This window comes from Cucumis melo, chromosome 5 (genome assembly GCF_025177605.1).
Source record: "Cucumis melo cultivar AY chromosome 5, USDA_Cmelo_AY_1.0, whole genome shotgun sequence".
Classification (NCBI taxonomy): domain Eukaryota; kingdom Viridiplantae; phylum Streptophyta; class Magnoliopsida; order Cucurbitales; family Cucurbitaceae; genus Cucumis; species Cucumis melo.
In genome coordinates, this window is record NC_066861.1 from 27,249,537 (window position 1) to 27,268,538 (window position 19,002).

General features: G+C 33.2%; 1 protein-coding gene across 1 annotated transcript; it reads right to left on the reverse strand.

The window, feature by feature from the left end:
- Positions 1 to 1,640: 1,640 nt before the first annotated feature.
- On the reverse strand, positions 1,641 to 18,017 carry LOC103495303 (branched-chain-amino-acid aminotransferase-like protein 1). The gene is given in 29 exon segments (XM_051084739.1): positions 1,641 to 2,142; positions 2,837 to 2,872; positions 3,302 to 3,382; positions 3,832 to 3,903; positions 4,088 to 4,171; positions 4,366 to 4,419; positions 4,579 to 4,664; positions 5,356 to 5,407; positions 5,937 to 6,023; positions 6,231 to 6,285; positions 6,378 to 6,478; positions 6,580 to 6,768; positions 7,151 to 7,253; positions 7,669 to 7,727; positions 8,099 to 8,236; positions 8,670 to 8,762; positions 9,295 to 9,366; positions 9,956 to 10,054; positions 11,393 to 11,461; positions 13,300 to 13,693; positions 13,850 to 13,920; positions 15,195 to 15,320; positions 15,467 to 15,523; positions 16,113 to 16,196; positions 16,900 to 16,979; positions 17,082 to 17,145; positions 17,254 to 17,388; positions 17,622 to 17,691; positions 17,811 to 18,017. Coding segments are annotated over 29 exon segments (2,844 nt in total). The 5' UTR covers positions 17,915 to 18,017; the 3' UTR covers positions 1,641 to 2,013.
- Positions 18,018 to 19,002: the final 985 nt, after the last annotated feature.

Sequence of the window (19,002 nt, forward strand, 5' to 3'; positions counted from 1 at the left end):
ATTTAATTAATTTCAATTCTTATATAATCAAATAATTTTTATTAAATGAATTCAAAATAACGTCCAATAAATTAAATCTAATTAAACAAAATTAAAATAAATTATCTTAATTTTTGGGGCAGCTAAACCCTAACTTGATGACCAGTTAACAAGAGTTTTGTCATATGTTGTTCGTAATGCTACATAACGAATTCAAGGTATTTTAACAAATAATAAGAAAAGTAGATGAAAGGTAGAATAAATTATTTTATAAAGTCAAAAGAAATACAAAATGTGTATTCAACAAAACAAATTAATTTGTAGTGAACAAACAAAAGAAGTTAATTAAAGATAGGGAAAGGCATTAATGAAAACTACTGCAGCCACCCCTAATGACTTTTAGAAAATTAGGCCGATGATATGTATTATATGTTTCTTTTTCCATCATTTTCTTTCCAATGATCTTTCTTTTTCTTTTTCTTTTCCCTTTTAGCCGACTTGAGGATAAGTTTAGACATTTGCAGCCTTTTTTTAAGACAAAGTTCGAAATAAAAAAACAAAATGGTCGTGTTTGGATTAATTTTTTTTAGTGCTATAGTTATAGGGATACGGGATTGAACTTCCACTTTTAAGATAAATGGTCATATCAATTACCATTTAACTAAGCTCACGTTAATAGAGAATTTGAACCTTCAAGTATGTTGTTTAGACTTTTCACCGATTATTATTTGTATAAATTAATAGTAATAATCACATATCCACTAATGCCAGTGAAACAAAAATGGCATTTTTATTCTTAATATCATCATCGTTCATCGTCACTTATTGTAGGAAAAAGGAGCTAGTGGGTGTTTATAGCCCCAAAGGTATATGTGTAATTTATTGTACCCTAGTTTTATTTCCTTTTTTGTCGGGCTTGTCATAGCCTATATATATTCTTCCCTCTTGCACTCTTTCGATTATTAGAAAATAATAAAGGCTTCTATCGTGATTTTTTCTCCCTATGCTATAATTTTCCACATATATGTTGTGTCTGTCTTTTTCTCTTCTATCGTGGTATTAGAGCATGGTGATAAAACCTAGCTGCCATTGGACGAAAACCTGGTGCAAGATAACCATAGTTCTTGCACCAACCCCACCTCAATCATAACTGTTACCACTACCAACAAAGAATTCGCCATAACCGCCATTTTTCCGCTGCCGATATTGTCACCGCTGTCCAAGCTACTGTTGATCATTATCTTCAACCCTAACATATCCATCCAACTATAGTGTCACCACAACCATTTTGTACAACATGGTGAGTCGTACTAGCCGAATTTACACCGTGAAGACAAGATTCATGAGTCATCCGCCTACCATAGAGGTAAATTCCTCATCATGTGTCGCCAAGTTAAGAGCATCAAGGTTTGGTTGGTTTATTATCGATAATGGTTCAACATCAGTTAGACTAATCTTCAGACAAAGTTTTAGCAACAAATCGCTAATCTTGAGGCAGCTTTAGGTGCTTCCACAAGCTTCACAAATTCTGTCACTCCTTTTATCTTACCAATGTATACAGATAACCCGATAACCTATTTCTCTTCCTTAACTGCTACAAATTATTTATTTCACCCCATAGGAAATTCCATAGGAGTAATTTTCTTGTTTATTTTCTAACCTTTTGACAAACATGTTTTATTGAAGATTCAGTCAGCAATGGTCTAATTTACCACAACCCATTGATCTTAATTACAAGCGTAAGATGTTTGTATTTTGAAGAACAGATAGCCAATTGGGTTGGGTTGATATTATTCTTCTAACCATCTTAATAGACATACAGGTTACATGCCTAATCGTGCTTTATACAAACTCAACTCGAAAAGACAGTAAGCCTCGAGACTTAAAATTTGTGCCTTGCATCCACGCAATGCAAAGCCTTCTAGAACATTCATCTACCAGTGAAATTAGAAAGTCCCAACTCATTGTCATCAAGTGGACAAAGATGATTTCAATTATTTGTAGCAAGGAAAATGGGACCTTGTTGAGAGATGTTCACTTCGTAGTGTAGGTTGGAATAGGCACTCCAGATTCTTCCGTCAGTTTCTTGTATGCATTTTGTAACATTCTTGTCACAGGTCCGACTTGTCCATCGCCAATTACACGCCCATCGATCTTCACAACCTGAAAGTTCAAAGGAAGCTCCTCTTGTTAGGTGTTTGAGTATTAGTTGGGGTTAGTTCAGTCCTTTGCCGAGTTGAAAAATGAAAATCAAAATAAAACTTTCAATATTACAAACATAAAGGAACTGATTAAGTTGGTTTGTGGCATTTTCCAACTTACATGAAAATAAATCTAACTAATTTCAATGGCACTTAATAGTCTAATCTTATCCAAATTCCAGACAGTGCCATATAAGCTACAGTTACGGAAAATTGAAAAAACATGAACTATCAAGGATACAATGAAGTGTTCATAATGTCCCAAGCTATATTTAATGACCAATATTAACAATAACACTACGAATTAAGACAGACAAATCCAGAGTTCAGAGGTTTCACGTCAATATTTCCCCTTAACACGAGAGAAACCGAAGGGCTTTGGAGGATCTCAAGTCTTCCTTTAGAAGAGACCTTCGGGAACCTAGTTAAATTTTTGCCTCTTGTTGGTGTACAATTTATCTCATTCATATTGCAGTTGCGTCACAACTGCAATTTTTTTTAAGATCATTTTTGGTAAACGCCTTTGGCTTCGAGGAATTGTTCATTCCCACCATTTGTAGTTCTCTTATACTTTTATAAGCATATTTCTCAGTTTTCCAAAAAAAATAAAATAAAATAAAATAAAAATAAAAAAATTGTAGCCATAAGGTACTTACTGGGGTAAGCTCTCCCATCGTTCCAGTAGTCCATACCTGCAGAAAATCCTCTTTAGTTGTACACAAACAGTTACAAGTGATGGAAGTCGGTTAGTCGTTATCTTAGTTGTCGCCATTTTTTAGCTTCAGCTATAATCACAGATTCACATCTATAATTCGTTTCAGTGGATCTTTTCAAGCTATCTGTTACACTTCAAGTGCTTTGGATGATGTAGGAAATCAATTTAACAATGTCGACATAATGCAATTAACTTTGAACACTTACACAAAAACTTAAGCAGATAATTCATGATGAACTAAAAATAAAGTCGTGCATTCATGATTCATCATGAATTATGTGCTTAAGTTTGTCATGGTAGCCAAAATTTGAAAACTAAAAAGATTTGAATTTCATGAGCATTTTCTTTCTAACTCAATGTTATGCACAACATTCAACTTCAAATTTTAAAATGTAAATACGAAAACCTCATCTGCAGTATGAAATTCTGATAGGCTGATTCTTCGCTCCTCCAATACCAACTTCTCCTTCACCACAAGATCCATAACCTGCAACCATAAGATCAATATTGGTTAAATCAAGGTAAGGAAAAATGTCTATGCAATCAAACTATCACAAGTCATGGTCCATATGGGTGGAATTCTTGAAGGATGATTCATCTGTGTGGCACCAAACAGTGAGGCCACAGCATTTATAGCTCGGCCTAGTAATGTATTACTAGTATATGTAACTTATAGTGTAAAGTAGAATAAATATACCTCAAATGTAGGTATAAGGGAGAGAGCTCATCCTAGTCAACCATCTTCGAGTAAAAGGGTGACCTCTTTTATAAGGTGAACAGTAAGGCAGTTTGTTCCTAGACGAGGCTCTTAGGCTAATGGATGACAGAATGTCATACCTTACATTTTCTAGGAATGAAATGACAGAACTTAAGCCCTAATTGTGACATTTATAATGATGAATTCATATTGGCAACATATAAGGTGAAGTATCTTACAGTTGCACGAGTTATTCCAGGGAGACAGTAATCAGCATGAGGCGTCAGAACATTGCCTTTCTTCACTAGAAACTGCACAAGTAAATGTATAAAATATTATATCATTATCTCAATTCCAAGTACAGAATATAAACAAATGAATGTATATATTTACTTTCTTGAGATCGACAAGACCCAACAAGAAGCAGAATCACAAGAGGACATGCTTCCTAAGATAATACCATAAGGTACAAAAGTTATGAAATTTGATACTTACAATGTTCGTAGCATTTGTTTCGGACACAAAACCATCTTTGTCCAGCATGATAGCATCACCAGCATTTGCATTGTTCCCTTCAATCTATACGTTTCAATAGACTCGATCAATCACAAGAGATAATCAAAATGGACTGGACACAACCCATTTGATATAGTTTCAAGTCAACAATAGATGGTCAATTCAATCAAATACAATTCAGTCAGTTTTACTGTGTTCAAAGTTACATTCTTTGAAGAAATATGTGCGTAAAGGTCACACTGTTGGAAATTCAATACCTTTGCAAGAATGTTGTTGAGAAGATTATTGTGATGAATCTTTGAATCCAAATTCTGGAGGCAAGATAAATAAATGAGTTCCGATTATAACTGACTGAATGAGGGTTAAGAGAATGAGAACAGCGGAGTTGAAGCATTTACTTTAATCAAACTCATGAGAGCAAACCAAATTACTGAGAGAGATCAAATACTAGGATAAAGGAATAGTCTTACATTTGGTGAGTTCCTACGTGTTGTGGCAGTCACTAGAGTTATTCCACTCGAATTGTCGTAGACAGGAGGCTTCCATTCAGCAAGCACTGAATATAGTTACAACATACTCAGAAAGTTAAATCCTAGAACGCACCAACACAAATAGGAAAACCTATATTATACAAGAGCCATTTACTTCTTGCATGATGCAACTAGGAAGTTTTAACATTTTTTTTATGAAAGTTCTTCTGTTAAAATATAAATACAAGCACAAGAGTACAAGACAGGCCAAGGAGATGAAGACATCCAGTTGGCTAGAAGCTAAACAAAAGAAAAACTACTGTAGTCGTCATGGTTAAAGCAGCTCATCTAGAAGCATAACTGATCCTATGAGAGGAATTCATGGAAAGGAGACCATAAATCTTCACAAGTTCCTCTGTTTCTTTCTATTTGTTGCTTCTGATTTATTCCACCGAAAATCATGCAAAGAGCTGTCTAGGATAACAACTATGCTAGTTCACCTCGTTCGAAAAATTGATCAGAAGCTCGAAGCAGAGAAGATTTCGTAAAAATAAGAGTTCAGCAGCATTCTTGTATAATATATGCATCAGCAAATAGGGGATAGAGAAGAATTTTGAATTCTTCTTTTGGATTTCATTTAGAATGTTGACTTCTAAATCCAAGCTTACCATGTTCTTTTAAAAAAAAAGGCTAATTATTCAATCTGTATTTTTCAACTTGAAAGAACATAAAAGGCAGGTTTGGCTGCATTGATACTAGAGCAAGAATTTTCATTACCAATTAAGGTACATCCATAAAGATTGAACTGGGGGCTCATTCCGGAAGTGACCTACAGAGAGTAAAAACATGTAAATAAAGATATGAATGCTCCAAATTCGACCAATAGAGAAAAGGAAAAGAATTCAAGTCCTTGACATGAAGTAAATATTAAACAGATGCATTATGGATGTTAAAATCCTTAATGTCAACAATCAGTCTACTTATTATAGCCCCCTTACAAAATTCATTAATAAGCCACTTTAGTTTAAACATAAAGAGCAATTGAAACTTTCGAGAAAATAAGATTTTGTTCCTTATCTTGAAAATAAAAAATAGCCAAATCAACAATCCAAATAATAATAATAATAATAGTAAATAACAAAGGTCCAAAAGTGCTTAAGAATTTATTTGTCATGACGGTCGACATCAACTCTGCTAATGAAAAATTTTGTCTTTTACGAAAGCGGTGAACCATTTTTCTTATTTTAAGTTCTAAACTAGGTAGTGCGATTAAAATGTAAAAACAAATTTCTACAGAAATAGTTCACAGAAAAGGTTAGAAGAGTTAGGGAGCAAGAGGAACTTTAGAATTACAGAACCTTTTTCCCACGTGTTAAAGATAATCGAATGTGTGCATTATCAAACATTCCATTCCGAATGAGCGTTCTGAAAATGGCATCTTTCACCTATGGTTGCATTCAAAAAAAATATTACAAGAATAAACAATGCATCCTCTTTTAAGACTTCAGGAAAGTGTCTAAGACTCCATTTCCTACCTGGATTAGACAACGATAGAGCCAAAACCAATAGAGGTTCCAAGAAGATGGCATACTATATATACATATTGATGTTCAGTTTAGTGGATAGAAACAAAGTCATCCTTTGATGCTTACCTCTTCCCTACTTGGAACATTCTGGAAAGCTAAGGCTTTTGATGAATCAAATAACCTACAGAAGAAAAAAAAGATCTAACTATCAAGGTTCAGAAAATGTTAAAAAAGACAATTGGCCATCTAGCTTGAGCTCCTTTTTCCACTAACCTATCTAAATGTTCATCAAGCTTAAATATTTTTCCTCGATAAACTCTAAGTCCCTCCCAAACTGAGTCTCCACCTTGGACAACAGAGTCGAACACAGAAACCTTACGACAATTGAAGGTAAGAAATGAGAAACCAAGGAAATACAAATTCAAAAAGAGGACTTATTTTAACTGCATGTGTAATTTATTCCATGTAGCAGTACCTTTGCACTATCACGAGGTAAGATCTCGTCCCCCACCCATGCCAGTAGCTTCTCATTTGCAGGAACTGGAAGATCTGGAGTAGGCAAGGGAGACATGAGGAGAAGTGATTTCTGCTTTACATGGCGCCTAAGAAAGTGGTAGAGCGGTATCGTTTGCTCAAGCAAATCATATAGATTAAATGGGAAAGGCTGATATAGATTTGAAAAAAAGGAAAAAAATATAGTGAATCTCATTAGCTAAAACAGAAGAGATTTTCAAGATATTTGTCAAAGGTAAACATGTAGGCAAGGAGACAATTGGTTGGTACTAAATACAAATCAAAAAAGTAAAGAATCACTTCATAGATCGTTATCACCATATCATGTTATGTTGTAAAAATAGTGAACTCGTTTTACTATTAGCAACATATCATTAATCTTTATATTCAAAGTATCAAAGAGTTAAAAGTGCAAGAACAAAACTAAAACCAAAACTCACACGAAAGTAGAAAAGATATACAAGAGCTTCAACCAGAATGTAACTAAGACCAAAATTCTCACTCAAAGAAAAAAATACAGAGTAAAGACATACCAACGGATATTTTCTTGGTGCCTCAAAAGCTGTTGATTTATGTACAGTTTTATACCACCATGGAGCCCATACACCATCTATAGCTTTGGGACCAGCTTCCCATCTGAAAAATGATTGCAAGTCATCATGATAAGCTTATCAATACCTGCAATAAACGGGGATGTAACATACCAGCCATGCTAAAATACAAAAGAAGAAACTTTGACTAAATATTTTGAATATCAAAAGCCAACTAGTAGCCAAGAGGTAGAGAGATGAGAGGGAGACAGATGCACCATACGTTGGCTATTATGATTAAATAGATTATATTCCTATAGTTGTAGCCAAAAGTGGAACTGCCTCCAAAAGACAACTAAGGAGTTACTAGTTAAGACTGAAGATGGTACAATAGGCTCTGAAACAATTATAGTTCACAACTTGAAAGGAAATTACAATTTCAATTTTCATCAGTTTTGATCACGAATGGAAAGGTAGTATGTGAATCTATTCAACTTTCTAAAGGAACAAGAACTCCATACTTCAGCATTTTGTCTTGAAAAGGAATGCCGAGTTCTTCACAAAGACCACGTAAAGTTGCCTGTGGATCAATAAGACAGAGAAAGTCAAATGTAGCACGTCAATATGATGAATCAAGTTAATCTAGACTAAAAGAATAAGCACTGAACGTAGGGGTAATGCAATATAGAGATCTTATTAATAAGTTCTCATGCATTGTCATTTTACAAGGATTCAAGAACTACAATGAATGTGCTATATCATTAACAATATCAATTTGGCACATGCAAATTGTAATTACCACTTCCTACATGAACCTTTTGGATGTGATTATACTTCATGGTTTTGAAGAAAGTGGTGATACATAAAGTATAACATGAAAATCCAATCATTACATCATAACCATCTCTCTAGTGCAAAAAAAAAATGTGGTAACTCAGAAAGAAGTAGAACCTCGGGATTCTTTTGAAGTTCAGCTGCATCAATGATAGGAGGGAGTCTTCCCAACTCTTTGAGCTCATTGTAAACAGATACCAATTCTGAGAAGCCCAATTCAGAAAAGGATGCAGGAATAACCTTTTCATAGGATGGCTGAGACAAGTTCATTAATTGTCAAGAAAGGTAAATAAAGAGTTTGGCGACCATCAATGGAACTTATAATGTACACAGAACAACCAATCCAAAGAATACAACAAACAATATGGTTCTTACGCTTCACATCACAACTACAAACAAAAATAAATTAAAATTTTAAATATATTGGTTTTTCATAAGAAACTTCACCCTTGATTAGTAACAAGGAAGAATAGAAAATCCTTCAAAATTCGTTGTACAAAAGCAAAAAAGAACACTTTTCGTCAAGATCTCTCCTGAGCAGGTATTTGTACAAAAGTGAGTTACTTTTCAAATAATAGCGTAATCCATATGGGAGGTAAAATATTATGAGGTTAATACAAGTATATAGCTATTCATTCTTTAGAAACCTTGTTGAATACCAACATAAAGGTAGTGAGAAATATCTTACCAAAATATCAAGTGGATTTCTTATCAATATGAAGTGCCTTCCCTTCTTCATCAAATCACTTGCCAAACCAGGTACTTTTTGTTTTGCTATATGCTGTATGAATATCAAGTAGAAAAAATAAACATGAAACAACAAAATGATGTACACAATTGGTTAACAAGTATCAGTTTCCTTTTCCTTTCTTTCTTTTTGGTTTATCCTTGTTTGCATTCAGATGAAGTTTATTTTTTTGAAGGAGTAGAGATGATATACACAACGATTAAGCCATAGCATTCTAGTTGCATACTGATGTCTTTATTCCCTATGCATTTTTGATTAACCGCTCATCTGCTTTGAGTTAAAGACCTCAAAACAAATAAGAGAAAGAGCAGGAAAATGCAGAATTGTCCATTTACTCTCTTTCTACATAGATCTCTCTCATCCATACATCATGCACGGATTACATATTTTGATTTTTATGTTATATTCTAAACATCTAGACAAACAATTCCTCATCCTGGCAATGGTCCTTTCAAAAGTTTTCAATGTCTTATTACTTATTAGTCAAAAGCATACAGTCAGTCCATCCAAAATTCATGTAATGTACATCAAGGAACACAATTCAATAGGGTATAGTTCACATTACCTTGCAAAATCGGAACTTCTTTTCTCCTGGTGCAAAAATGATTTCCTTTATGACCTTATTTACGTCAGGTTCCTACAGCAAGCAGACCAAAAGGCCAATGAGAATGATATAATAACCACCAATATATATGGTCACTTTTCCTTTCATCTTTTCAAGCAACACAATACTCTAGGATGAATATCAGTTGATATTGCCTACTTTTGGACAAGATTTGTGCATCCAATACAAAAGTTGTCTTTCACTGTTTCTTCTTTCACTCTGTTTTCATTTTTTCAGTTTCTGTTGGCCTCCCCAACCAATTGTAATACAACCGCCTACTCCTACAGGCTACAACGTCAATTCCAACAAACAAGGTAGGCATCATAATGTTAACCAACAGCCTTAAAAGGCATATAGACATAAAGCTTACTATCTTTCCTGCCAAACCATGGTGGTTAACGTTGGCACTTTTGCACTCAAAAAGGATTAACAAAGTTTTAGTGTTGGTTGTGGAACCCTGTAACTGATTGTAGGTACACCACTCCCTACCTTCAAAGATCCAATTTTTTTATTTAAAAACAAAAAGAAGAAGAAGAATAAGAAGAAGAACGTCCATCCTTCAAACAACTGGCACGGACTGGAAGTTAAAACAAATTAAAAATACTATGCTTGATATACAAACCATTTTGGATAGTAGCTCCTCACGGTATGGCCTATCATAACCCGTCACCCGAAGGAAATTTGCATAGAGTGGTTCATCTAGCACTTCCACATCATCTCTCTGAGGACAAAAACGGTGCATAATATATATGGAATGAGCAAGAAACAAGTTTTTGTTGAAAAATTATTCAAATAAGCATTCAATGTTATACTAGTCATATCTGAACTTCTCCATATTCAATAATATAATAACATCTCCTAACTTTTCCTCTGCATTACAATGTTTCAGAGTTTTACAAATTCGTTAGTCCAATAAATGTACTTTCAATTAGTTAAAAGTGATTAAACTAGATGCATAGCTCGCCTGTCCAAGAATTTTTTTTTTTTTTTTTTTTCCTTTTCGACAACAACTTTCATTGTAAAAAAATAAAAAAGTAGAAGGATAAACAAAAAACCAAATCCACAAAAAAGGAGCTCAATTAGAGGGGGCTGCAGCTGCACAAAACAGTACCTGTAGAATAATTACAATCAAAATTAAAGCCTAGAGGGAAACATGAATACAACAATGGACCAAACATCATTTGGATCCCTCTCCAACCCTTGAAACACTCGGCTATTCCGTTCATCTCAAAGAACCCAAAATATAGTACACCTCAGCAAGCCACAAGAAAAAACCCTTCTCACTACAGGGGAAATGGAGGAGCACTCCCCGTTCTTATCAAATAGCATTACATTAAGGAACAGTTAATATAATAATATTTGCTGCTGCCCAAAATTGCAGAAGAAGATAGTTATAACATATTACTTCAACAATGCAAACAGGATTCAATGAGAAAAGAGAAACGGCAGAGGTTTTTGTCAGACTGCCCAAAAAAAGTCATTTTTTCTTCCAAATCCTATCCCAGGTAGTAAAAGCAATATTAATCCTCAAAATCTTTAAAAAAAAAAAAAAAAAAAAAAAAAAAAAAAAAAAAAAAAAAAAAAAAAAAAGAGTAAAAAGATGACTTTTGACTCGACAATGAAATTTCCAATACAGTGCTAAATTTGTCCCAAGCAGAAAGCAACTATTACACAAAAGCAGAGAAACCCCATCAAATCATCACCTAGATAGACAATTGACCGCCATTGATGTTTTCATCCCCTTTTCCTTTCCATTTTTCAGCAACCCAACAGAGTAAGCAAGCAATGGACTATCAGATTGAGAATTACTGAGTAAATCAAAAGCTAAATCATTGAGTAACAGACAATTAATCACAATGGGTAAAGAGAAAAGCTATAATTCAGGAAAACCCATTAAAGAAAAATCATTACTCATACAAACAAAACAATGCAACAGCCACCAACACATAATTTTCACTACACTATAATCTCCATCTCTTTTCCTCCTCATTTACTCAGCAACCGAACAGAGTAAACAGGAATGCTAGCTAGAGAAAGACTGAGAAAACTCAAATAGCACCTGGGCAAAAGAGTACATAAGGCTGGTACTAAGCGATCTCGGAGTGGACCATAAATGAATCACCTCCACCTCCCCCATAGCAAGACACAGAGCTCGAGAATCAAACTGCGTTGAGGCTGAGCTTAAAGACCCCAAAGTGGATAAAAAGGAAGACTGAAAGTTTGAAAAAGGAAAAAAAAAAAAAAAAAGGAGAGAGAGAGATTGAATGCGTATACGAAATGGGTATTATCTCTGTACAGTGCTTATTCTCGATGAATCCCCGTGTCCTCCACTCAATTAATCCTCAACATTTCACAGAATCAGTGGTAAAGTAGAGAAAAAAAACCCATCAAAACTCAACTGAAAAAGGAAGCAAATCAACACGAATGGCACGTAACACAAGGCAACAAATAGATGAAATGAAACCCACTACTCAAAATCCCTTTTTTAATTTGTTCAGTTCATTTTATTCTCAAAGAAACCATGTTCTTGATTTTTTCTTTTTTTTCTTTTTCCCTTCAATTCTTCATTTGTCTGTACATGTTGTCGCGAAGTTAATGAATAAAGATAAATTTAAGATTTGAAGGTTACTCAACTCTCTTCACTAAATAGCTTAAAACACCTAGACAATAAAACCCTTATTTAATTCATGTGTGAAGATAAATTTAATATAACAAATTATAGTCGTCATCTTGTTATCTGTTTATTTTATATTCACAATTTATATGATTTAACATGTAGGGCATACTTAACTCACAATTATTTAAAGTCATATTAAGTTGTTTCCATTGAAAAAGGTTAATATAGTATGCTATTATTCGACGAAGTTAAAAAAGTTGTCATTTTTAAATACATGTATATGATCTTCTATATAGTAAAGCACTGAGTGATGGCAATGGCTCTTGAAAAAAGAGATAATATATAAACATCCCGTTGAAACTTTTGTAAAGATTGTGGACCAAATTAAAAATAGAAAAAGTATATATATTAAAACTTTAGAAATTAAAATATAGATTTGTCACTTTGTGAACTGAAACTTTGTGACAGATAATGTGTGTTGAATGAGATTGGAATAATAGATTGGCTTTGCATAATATATACCTTTTTCATTTGTAGTGATGGCAAATCAAACACAAACTTCCTTTTCAACCTATGCAATTCAATGTGCCACTCCTCTTTTTCATTGTCACATCCCATAAAAAGTTTAGCAAAGTTACGCTAAGAATAATAGATTACATTTTTTTTTTAATATCATTTGTCTTCGAGAATTATTACAAACTAACAGAGTGAAAAGTTTTTGTTTTTCTATTTTTAAAAATTTATTATATTTTCAATGTTTCGTTAATTTAGTATCTATTACTAGTTTATTGTTGATTTTTTCTTCAAAAATTTAACATTTTTACTATAATTTTTTAAAACGTATTCATGTATTATAATTTAAAATAATTTTTCAAAAATTAATATCAATATCATTTAACAAAATTTTAATAAATGGCAATTTATTAAAAATTAAAAATTAGACATTTAGAAATGCATAACTAAAATTAAACCAACTTAAAAGTATAAGAATCGAATTATATTTTAATACTTTTTTTTAAGAAATGCTAATTATATTATTTGATGGATAAGAAGCCTACAAAACATTTTTATTTTATCTTAAACATTCTAAATTGAATAACCGAACGACACCCTTTTTTTCAACCATAATAGAAAAGAGGATTCGAATCACAAAGGTATTTGTCACTCACATATATTATATATTTGTTGAGTTATTTTTCTTTTAAACAAATAAATACTAATATTTTAAATTGTCTTATGCACAATAGAAAATTTATATGTAAACACTTCCAACTATCTATAAAATTTAACAATGGAACCAAATCAATCTTCAAAGTTCAAACTATAACTCCCAGTATTGTTTCTTCTACAGTAGTCATTAAGAATGTAACTAAAAGAAAAAGCTACTTGAATTTCAGAGTAAACAATCTGATACTTGATCTATTGTAAGTGTACATATAAGGTAGCAAGTTCATGGGTTTTAATTCATCCGTTACATCACAGATACTAAGATTAGCCTGTTCTACTAGACTTAGAAAACGATTAAACGTGTCGATATTCCGAATTACAGAAGCGATATATGCAATCGAGTGATCCCTTGAAGCTTTGAATCCATGGCTTCCATCCTTTCCTTGATCATCGATATGTTCACTCACTGGAAAAGAGTGCGTGGAACTACCAATTTGCTTTGGGCGTAAAAGAATGGAAAGAACACGTACAAGGTCCGGGAGACATATTGGATCATATATTACATCTGCTCCTAACCTACACAAGATGGATAGTTTTCAAGAGCATTTCATTTTTGTTAGCAGAAAATTGTTCTCTATTTGCTACGTTAAGGAGAGTTACTTTACTTAAATCCAATTATACTTTATTTTGTATTAAAAAAATGGTATATCAAATCATAAAGTAGAAACTCACACAATATGCGGTGCAAAAGCTTGGAGCTCTGTTTCTGATGTTGATTCCCATGGAAGATGTATGCATTCCACCTGAGATTCATAGTTCTCTCATTAAAAATTGCCACGAGAAAGCCAAAAGTCGGAGATGTACTTCTTTCAACACCTTGAATCTATTATTTGACAAACACGGAGACTCGCTAGATGATCAACAAGTCGGAGTCCAAGAGTAATGTGCCCTAGTGGAGGTTTGGGGTAGCGTCCAATCTATGTTATTTGCGTTATTTACGACTATGAGTCATGACTCTAGGATTTAGAGAAGTAGAGGACTAGAGGTGCACTATGTAGACAACAGATATATGGTCCAACGTATTTATTTAACTAATTAATTTATTCAATATATATATATATACACATATTATTGTTCTTTTCTTATTTTTATATTTACCAATTCTTCAGGCAGAGCGCCTAGGCGCTGGTTCGCATTGTGCGCCGTGCTAAAAACAGTAGCTAGCTATTTTTTAGTGCAATTATAAAATCAGCACTTCGGCTTTTAGGTCACCAATTTTTTAACAAACCCTCTTCTTCTTCTTCCGCCATTCTCTCCTTCCAATCCTCCAACCTCTTCCTAAAAGCTGAACCTCAACCTTGGGTACCCCCTATAAAGTATGGAGGAAAGAAGACAAAATAAACACTTGCTAACATTTGGGAGGCTCGCCAGACTGTTTTTGGTTAATGGAAATTGCTTGTGAAACTTTGAAAACTTACTTTAAAAAAATGATTTTCCCTCCTTTCCTTCATCCTTTCCCTGTTTCTATCTTATGCTCGCTATAGATTTATAGGAGAGGCCCAAAGTTGAAGTTGAGCTTTTAGAAGGTTGGGAGAAAAGGAAGGAGAGAAATAGGAAGAAAAAGAACAAAGGAAAGGGGTTGGTTACAGAATTGGTAAAAATAATAAAATAATGATAATAATAAATATACAAATAAATGAAAGTATAATTATAGATAATAAAATTATAAACCAAAATCACTAAAATAAAATAAAACTATATTGAATAAATTAATTGATTAAATAAATAAATATGTCGGACCAAAAACGGTGTATGCACACTATATAAACTCTTTAACCCGAGAAGCACCTCTTTCAATATATAATTTGATATCTCTCTAATAACTAAACGGCTCTCTCGGCAGAGATGTAACTGGTACACTATTAGTAAACCATGGGTAGATTTGCTCGTTTACTGTTTTCTTTATTTCAAAAACTTTCAAACATTCTGTTCCCATTTCAAAATATAAGCATGTAAAGAAAGTAAGGGCTTCAGAGAACTAAAAGCATGTATGGAACTCCTAATAATAAGCACTTACAGTTTGAGTACCCTCATTAGTTCTTTCTGATGTAGCAGTTGGAGAGCCGAGGCAGCACAACCCATTCAACCCTAAATTAACCTTCATATTTGCTAATGTTGATGGGTCACCATCACTTAGCACTATCTGTTTAAAGACAGCGCTGTCAACTTTGTGGTAAAGTTGAATGGGAAAATTTAATGATGCTACCCAATACGGTGCACGCTTAGAAGGTTTTGTCAAAATAAAAAGCAAAATTTATTGTACTAATCAATCAATTTTTTCCAATATACCTTTGATGCTTTGACATGAGCAAGGCAGATTCCAACCAAACCTACACCTGAACCTACCTGTTTTCAAGTAAAACATAGCAAGAAAAGTTTATGGAAATCTTCTAAGGTGTTTGAATCAAAGGTTGGGTTTGTGTAACATAAGTTAGAAAATCGAACTCATGTTTGATATATTGGTTTACTTATCTAAGAATATGAATGTATTAACTGTATTGGATGCATATTCCAAATTATGAAACTCCTCATTTATTATCGTACTAACTTTAGCAAATCATAATCTCACAAACCCAAATTCTCAGAATAGCCATTGTAAACACAGAAAAATTCAACTGATGTTTGTCTCTTGTTTCTTTTTGTATATGAACCTTTGCCCTGTTGGTAGTCAGGTGGTCATGCAATCTGTTTTCCTACTCATGGGTTTTGATCCCAGCTCTTATTTCTCTTACTTATAAATAGAAAAATATATATATGTTTTTCCTAATAATGCATGATCTTTCGGAAAAAATATATATAATATATAATGTCTATATGAATAACAAGAAAAATATTTGAGTATGATGACCAACCATCAAGGCATAAAAATTCCAAGGTTCAGACTGCAAAAGTAAGAAAGACTACATTAAAGGCAGGAATAGATGTACTACTTTACCTCAAAGCATTCTTTTGTTGAGAACATATCTGGAAATGAGAGTATCAATTCTGAAAGATATAGACTTGAAGGCCAGATTGAACACCTGTACCACACAAAGAATTACAGACTTGAAACAACTTTGCAAGATTATATTAACTAATATAACAGTTAAATAATTGTCATAGAGTTGTAAACATTGCATTAGTTGAAAGCATGAAGAATTTTGCAGATACTCTTTATCAATATATGTGAAAAGCCTTTGACTTACATTTAGACCAATCTTTTCTTCTTTTGGAAAAGCAAGCAATAGGCTTATATTTAGCTTCATATTCAAAGCCCAAGATCCCATATTTTGATTAGAGAAAATTAGTCAATAGTTTATGTCCAGATGCTTAAATCAAAGTTGAATTCATAATTTGCGTGTAGGATTAACTAGACATACATGTCATACAACGAACAATAAACAAATTACTGTTCTTTGATTAAGAGAATGTTTAAAATGAAAGCCTCGTCAGCAATCAAAAAAGGGGAATCTGGATATCAGCTCTAACAGAGGGGAAATGCGTGAAATCTGTTATCTTTAGCTGTTCCAACTATAAGCTATAAAACCAAGTGCACATCAATCCAGATGATAAAGCAATGTTCCAAGTACATCAATGTATGTAGCACACACAGCCATTGAAGAGAAAAATGCAAATCATATGAATTATGACATGTAATTGTAAAGATAAATCCTCCACAAATTATTACGCTAATACATGATGAAAATAAGAAGACTTAAACAAAGTTGGTGAGTTGAAGCATTCCCTGTATCACCTTCAAGCATGTTGAGAGAGCATTGCATTGGGACTACAAATTTCCTGAACTTTTGGCAATTCATAGAACCTACAAGAACCAATTCAATGCAATATTTGTAAGCATGGAGGCAAAACCATACTATTGACTACTTCCGTCAAGCGACAATACAGAAATGAATAAAATAGTTACCATCTGGAAAAAGGAAAGAAACAAATTTGGAGATTCTTGCACTTTCTTTCCTCTGATTCTCATCCTATCAGACAAGAATTTTTATCATTCAAGAGCAAAGAAAAAAAACAGCCAAGGGACTATCATGTGCAAATGAATCGATGTAAAAGTTTTTCCTTCTTCAGCAGCTTACCTTCCATGAAACCATATAATGAGCATACAATTCATATAACTCGTCCAACACTTCAGCCTGACTTAACTCAACTTCAGATATTAGTTTCTTCAGAAAATTCTTCAGATATGGTACATGAAAATGGTTCATTTCTTGCTGAACAAAGTATGTAGGAAACATAGAAATAAGTAAACTCAAATACCAAATGTTGTTCCAATAGCAGAAAGCACTAGAATCCAACTCAAAAATTGCCAAGAACATCTATCTACAATCTATCACTTGAGAACCAACAAATATTGAAATCCCAAGTGAACACTAAGCAAGCAGAGACTTTAAATTGAATTGAACTAAAACAATGAAACGGAAGTAAAAAGGTTTAGAATCACTACAGCTTTGGTAATGCAATGATCCCAAATGAACTTCTGCACTGTCTCGGTCACCAACCCGTGACCCAAATCCCTAAAAGAGCCAAAAAGAAACATTATCCACCTCGATTTGAGAAACCCAGATAAATAAATCGAGAAGAAATGGGTCATCCATTTCAAGTAATAGTAAGCGCGGTAGTATTGAAGTGGAACCTGGCAATGGAAAGTAAGGAATCAGCTGGCTCCATGGAGAGGAAAGCAGAGAGTAAATGGAGACTAGGAGGAACAGAGCCGTCAATCCCGAGCTCCTCCGCCATGGTTGATGGTCGTGTTGCGCAAATAGTTTCAGCAGAAGTGATCAGTTGCACTGAAAACTGGAAAAGCGGCGTAGAAAACAAATCAACGGACCTTGGTTTGGATTAAGATAGAAAAAAAAAATTCTAACAACTCTCATTTTTGTTTAATCATATTCATGTGAAAATTTTTAAAATAATTCCAAACACTCATTTTTTTTAGAAATAACTTACTTTTTAAATTAAATATTTATAAATGTAATCCAAACCTACTCCAAATTCAAACAAATCTAACTACGATTACAATACAAAACTTATTTGTCTAGACATTTTTCATTCAAATATTCTTTATCAGATTCTTTGATATCACGAACTAGGGTGTAAACAAGTTGGGTTCCCAACCTAACCCATATTTTTGGATGGGTCGAGTTGCCAACCCGAATTAAGTTTCCAACTCAATCCATCAAATATGGATTGGGTTTGGTTGTCGGGTTATATATATTTTTTTTTCGTTTCTAAATTTTAATATTTGTACATGAAAATCATCAAGTATAAATTAAATATGTTTCATTAAGTAAAATAAAACTCCTATATATTATAAATATTAATTCGAGTTGAGTTGGGTTGACTCGAATTTTTTAACCCTCTAGTCAAAGACCCAACTAAAAAAATCAAAATTTTCAACTCAACCCAACCCACATCTTAAACTAACCCAACTAACCCATATAATATAGATTGATTAGTCTAAGTTGTCGGGTTACTTGGTTTATTCTTATACTCCTTATATCACAAACTTATTTTCTTCTTATATTCGACTACTCATGTTTTTCAATACTCTCTCATCTCATCTCTTCAAGTAATTCCTATTTTAGATTTAATCATTCAAAACTAATTTTTATTCAATGAATAATTTTGTTAGAAAATTTAATAAAAACTTATTTTTTTTAGAAAATATTATTAGTAATTTAATATGAACAAAAGAAACATCACCCAACTCTTATCCATAATAATTGGCCTTAGATGAAAATGCGACTTCTATAAGATCCTTAAGAACGATTGAACAAAAGGTTAACAAACTAGTCTGATACCACAAACAACCGGCCAACATTGAG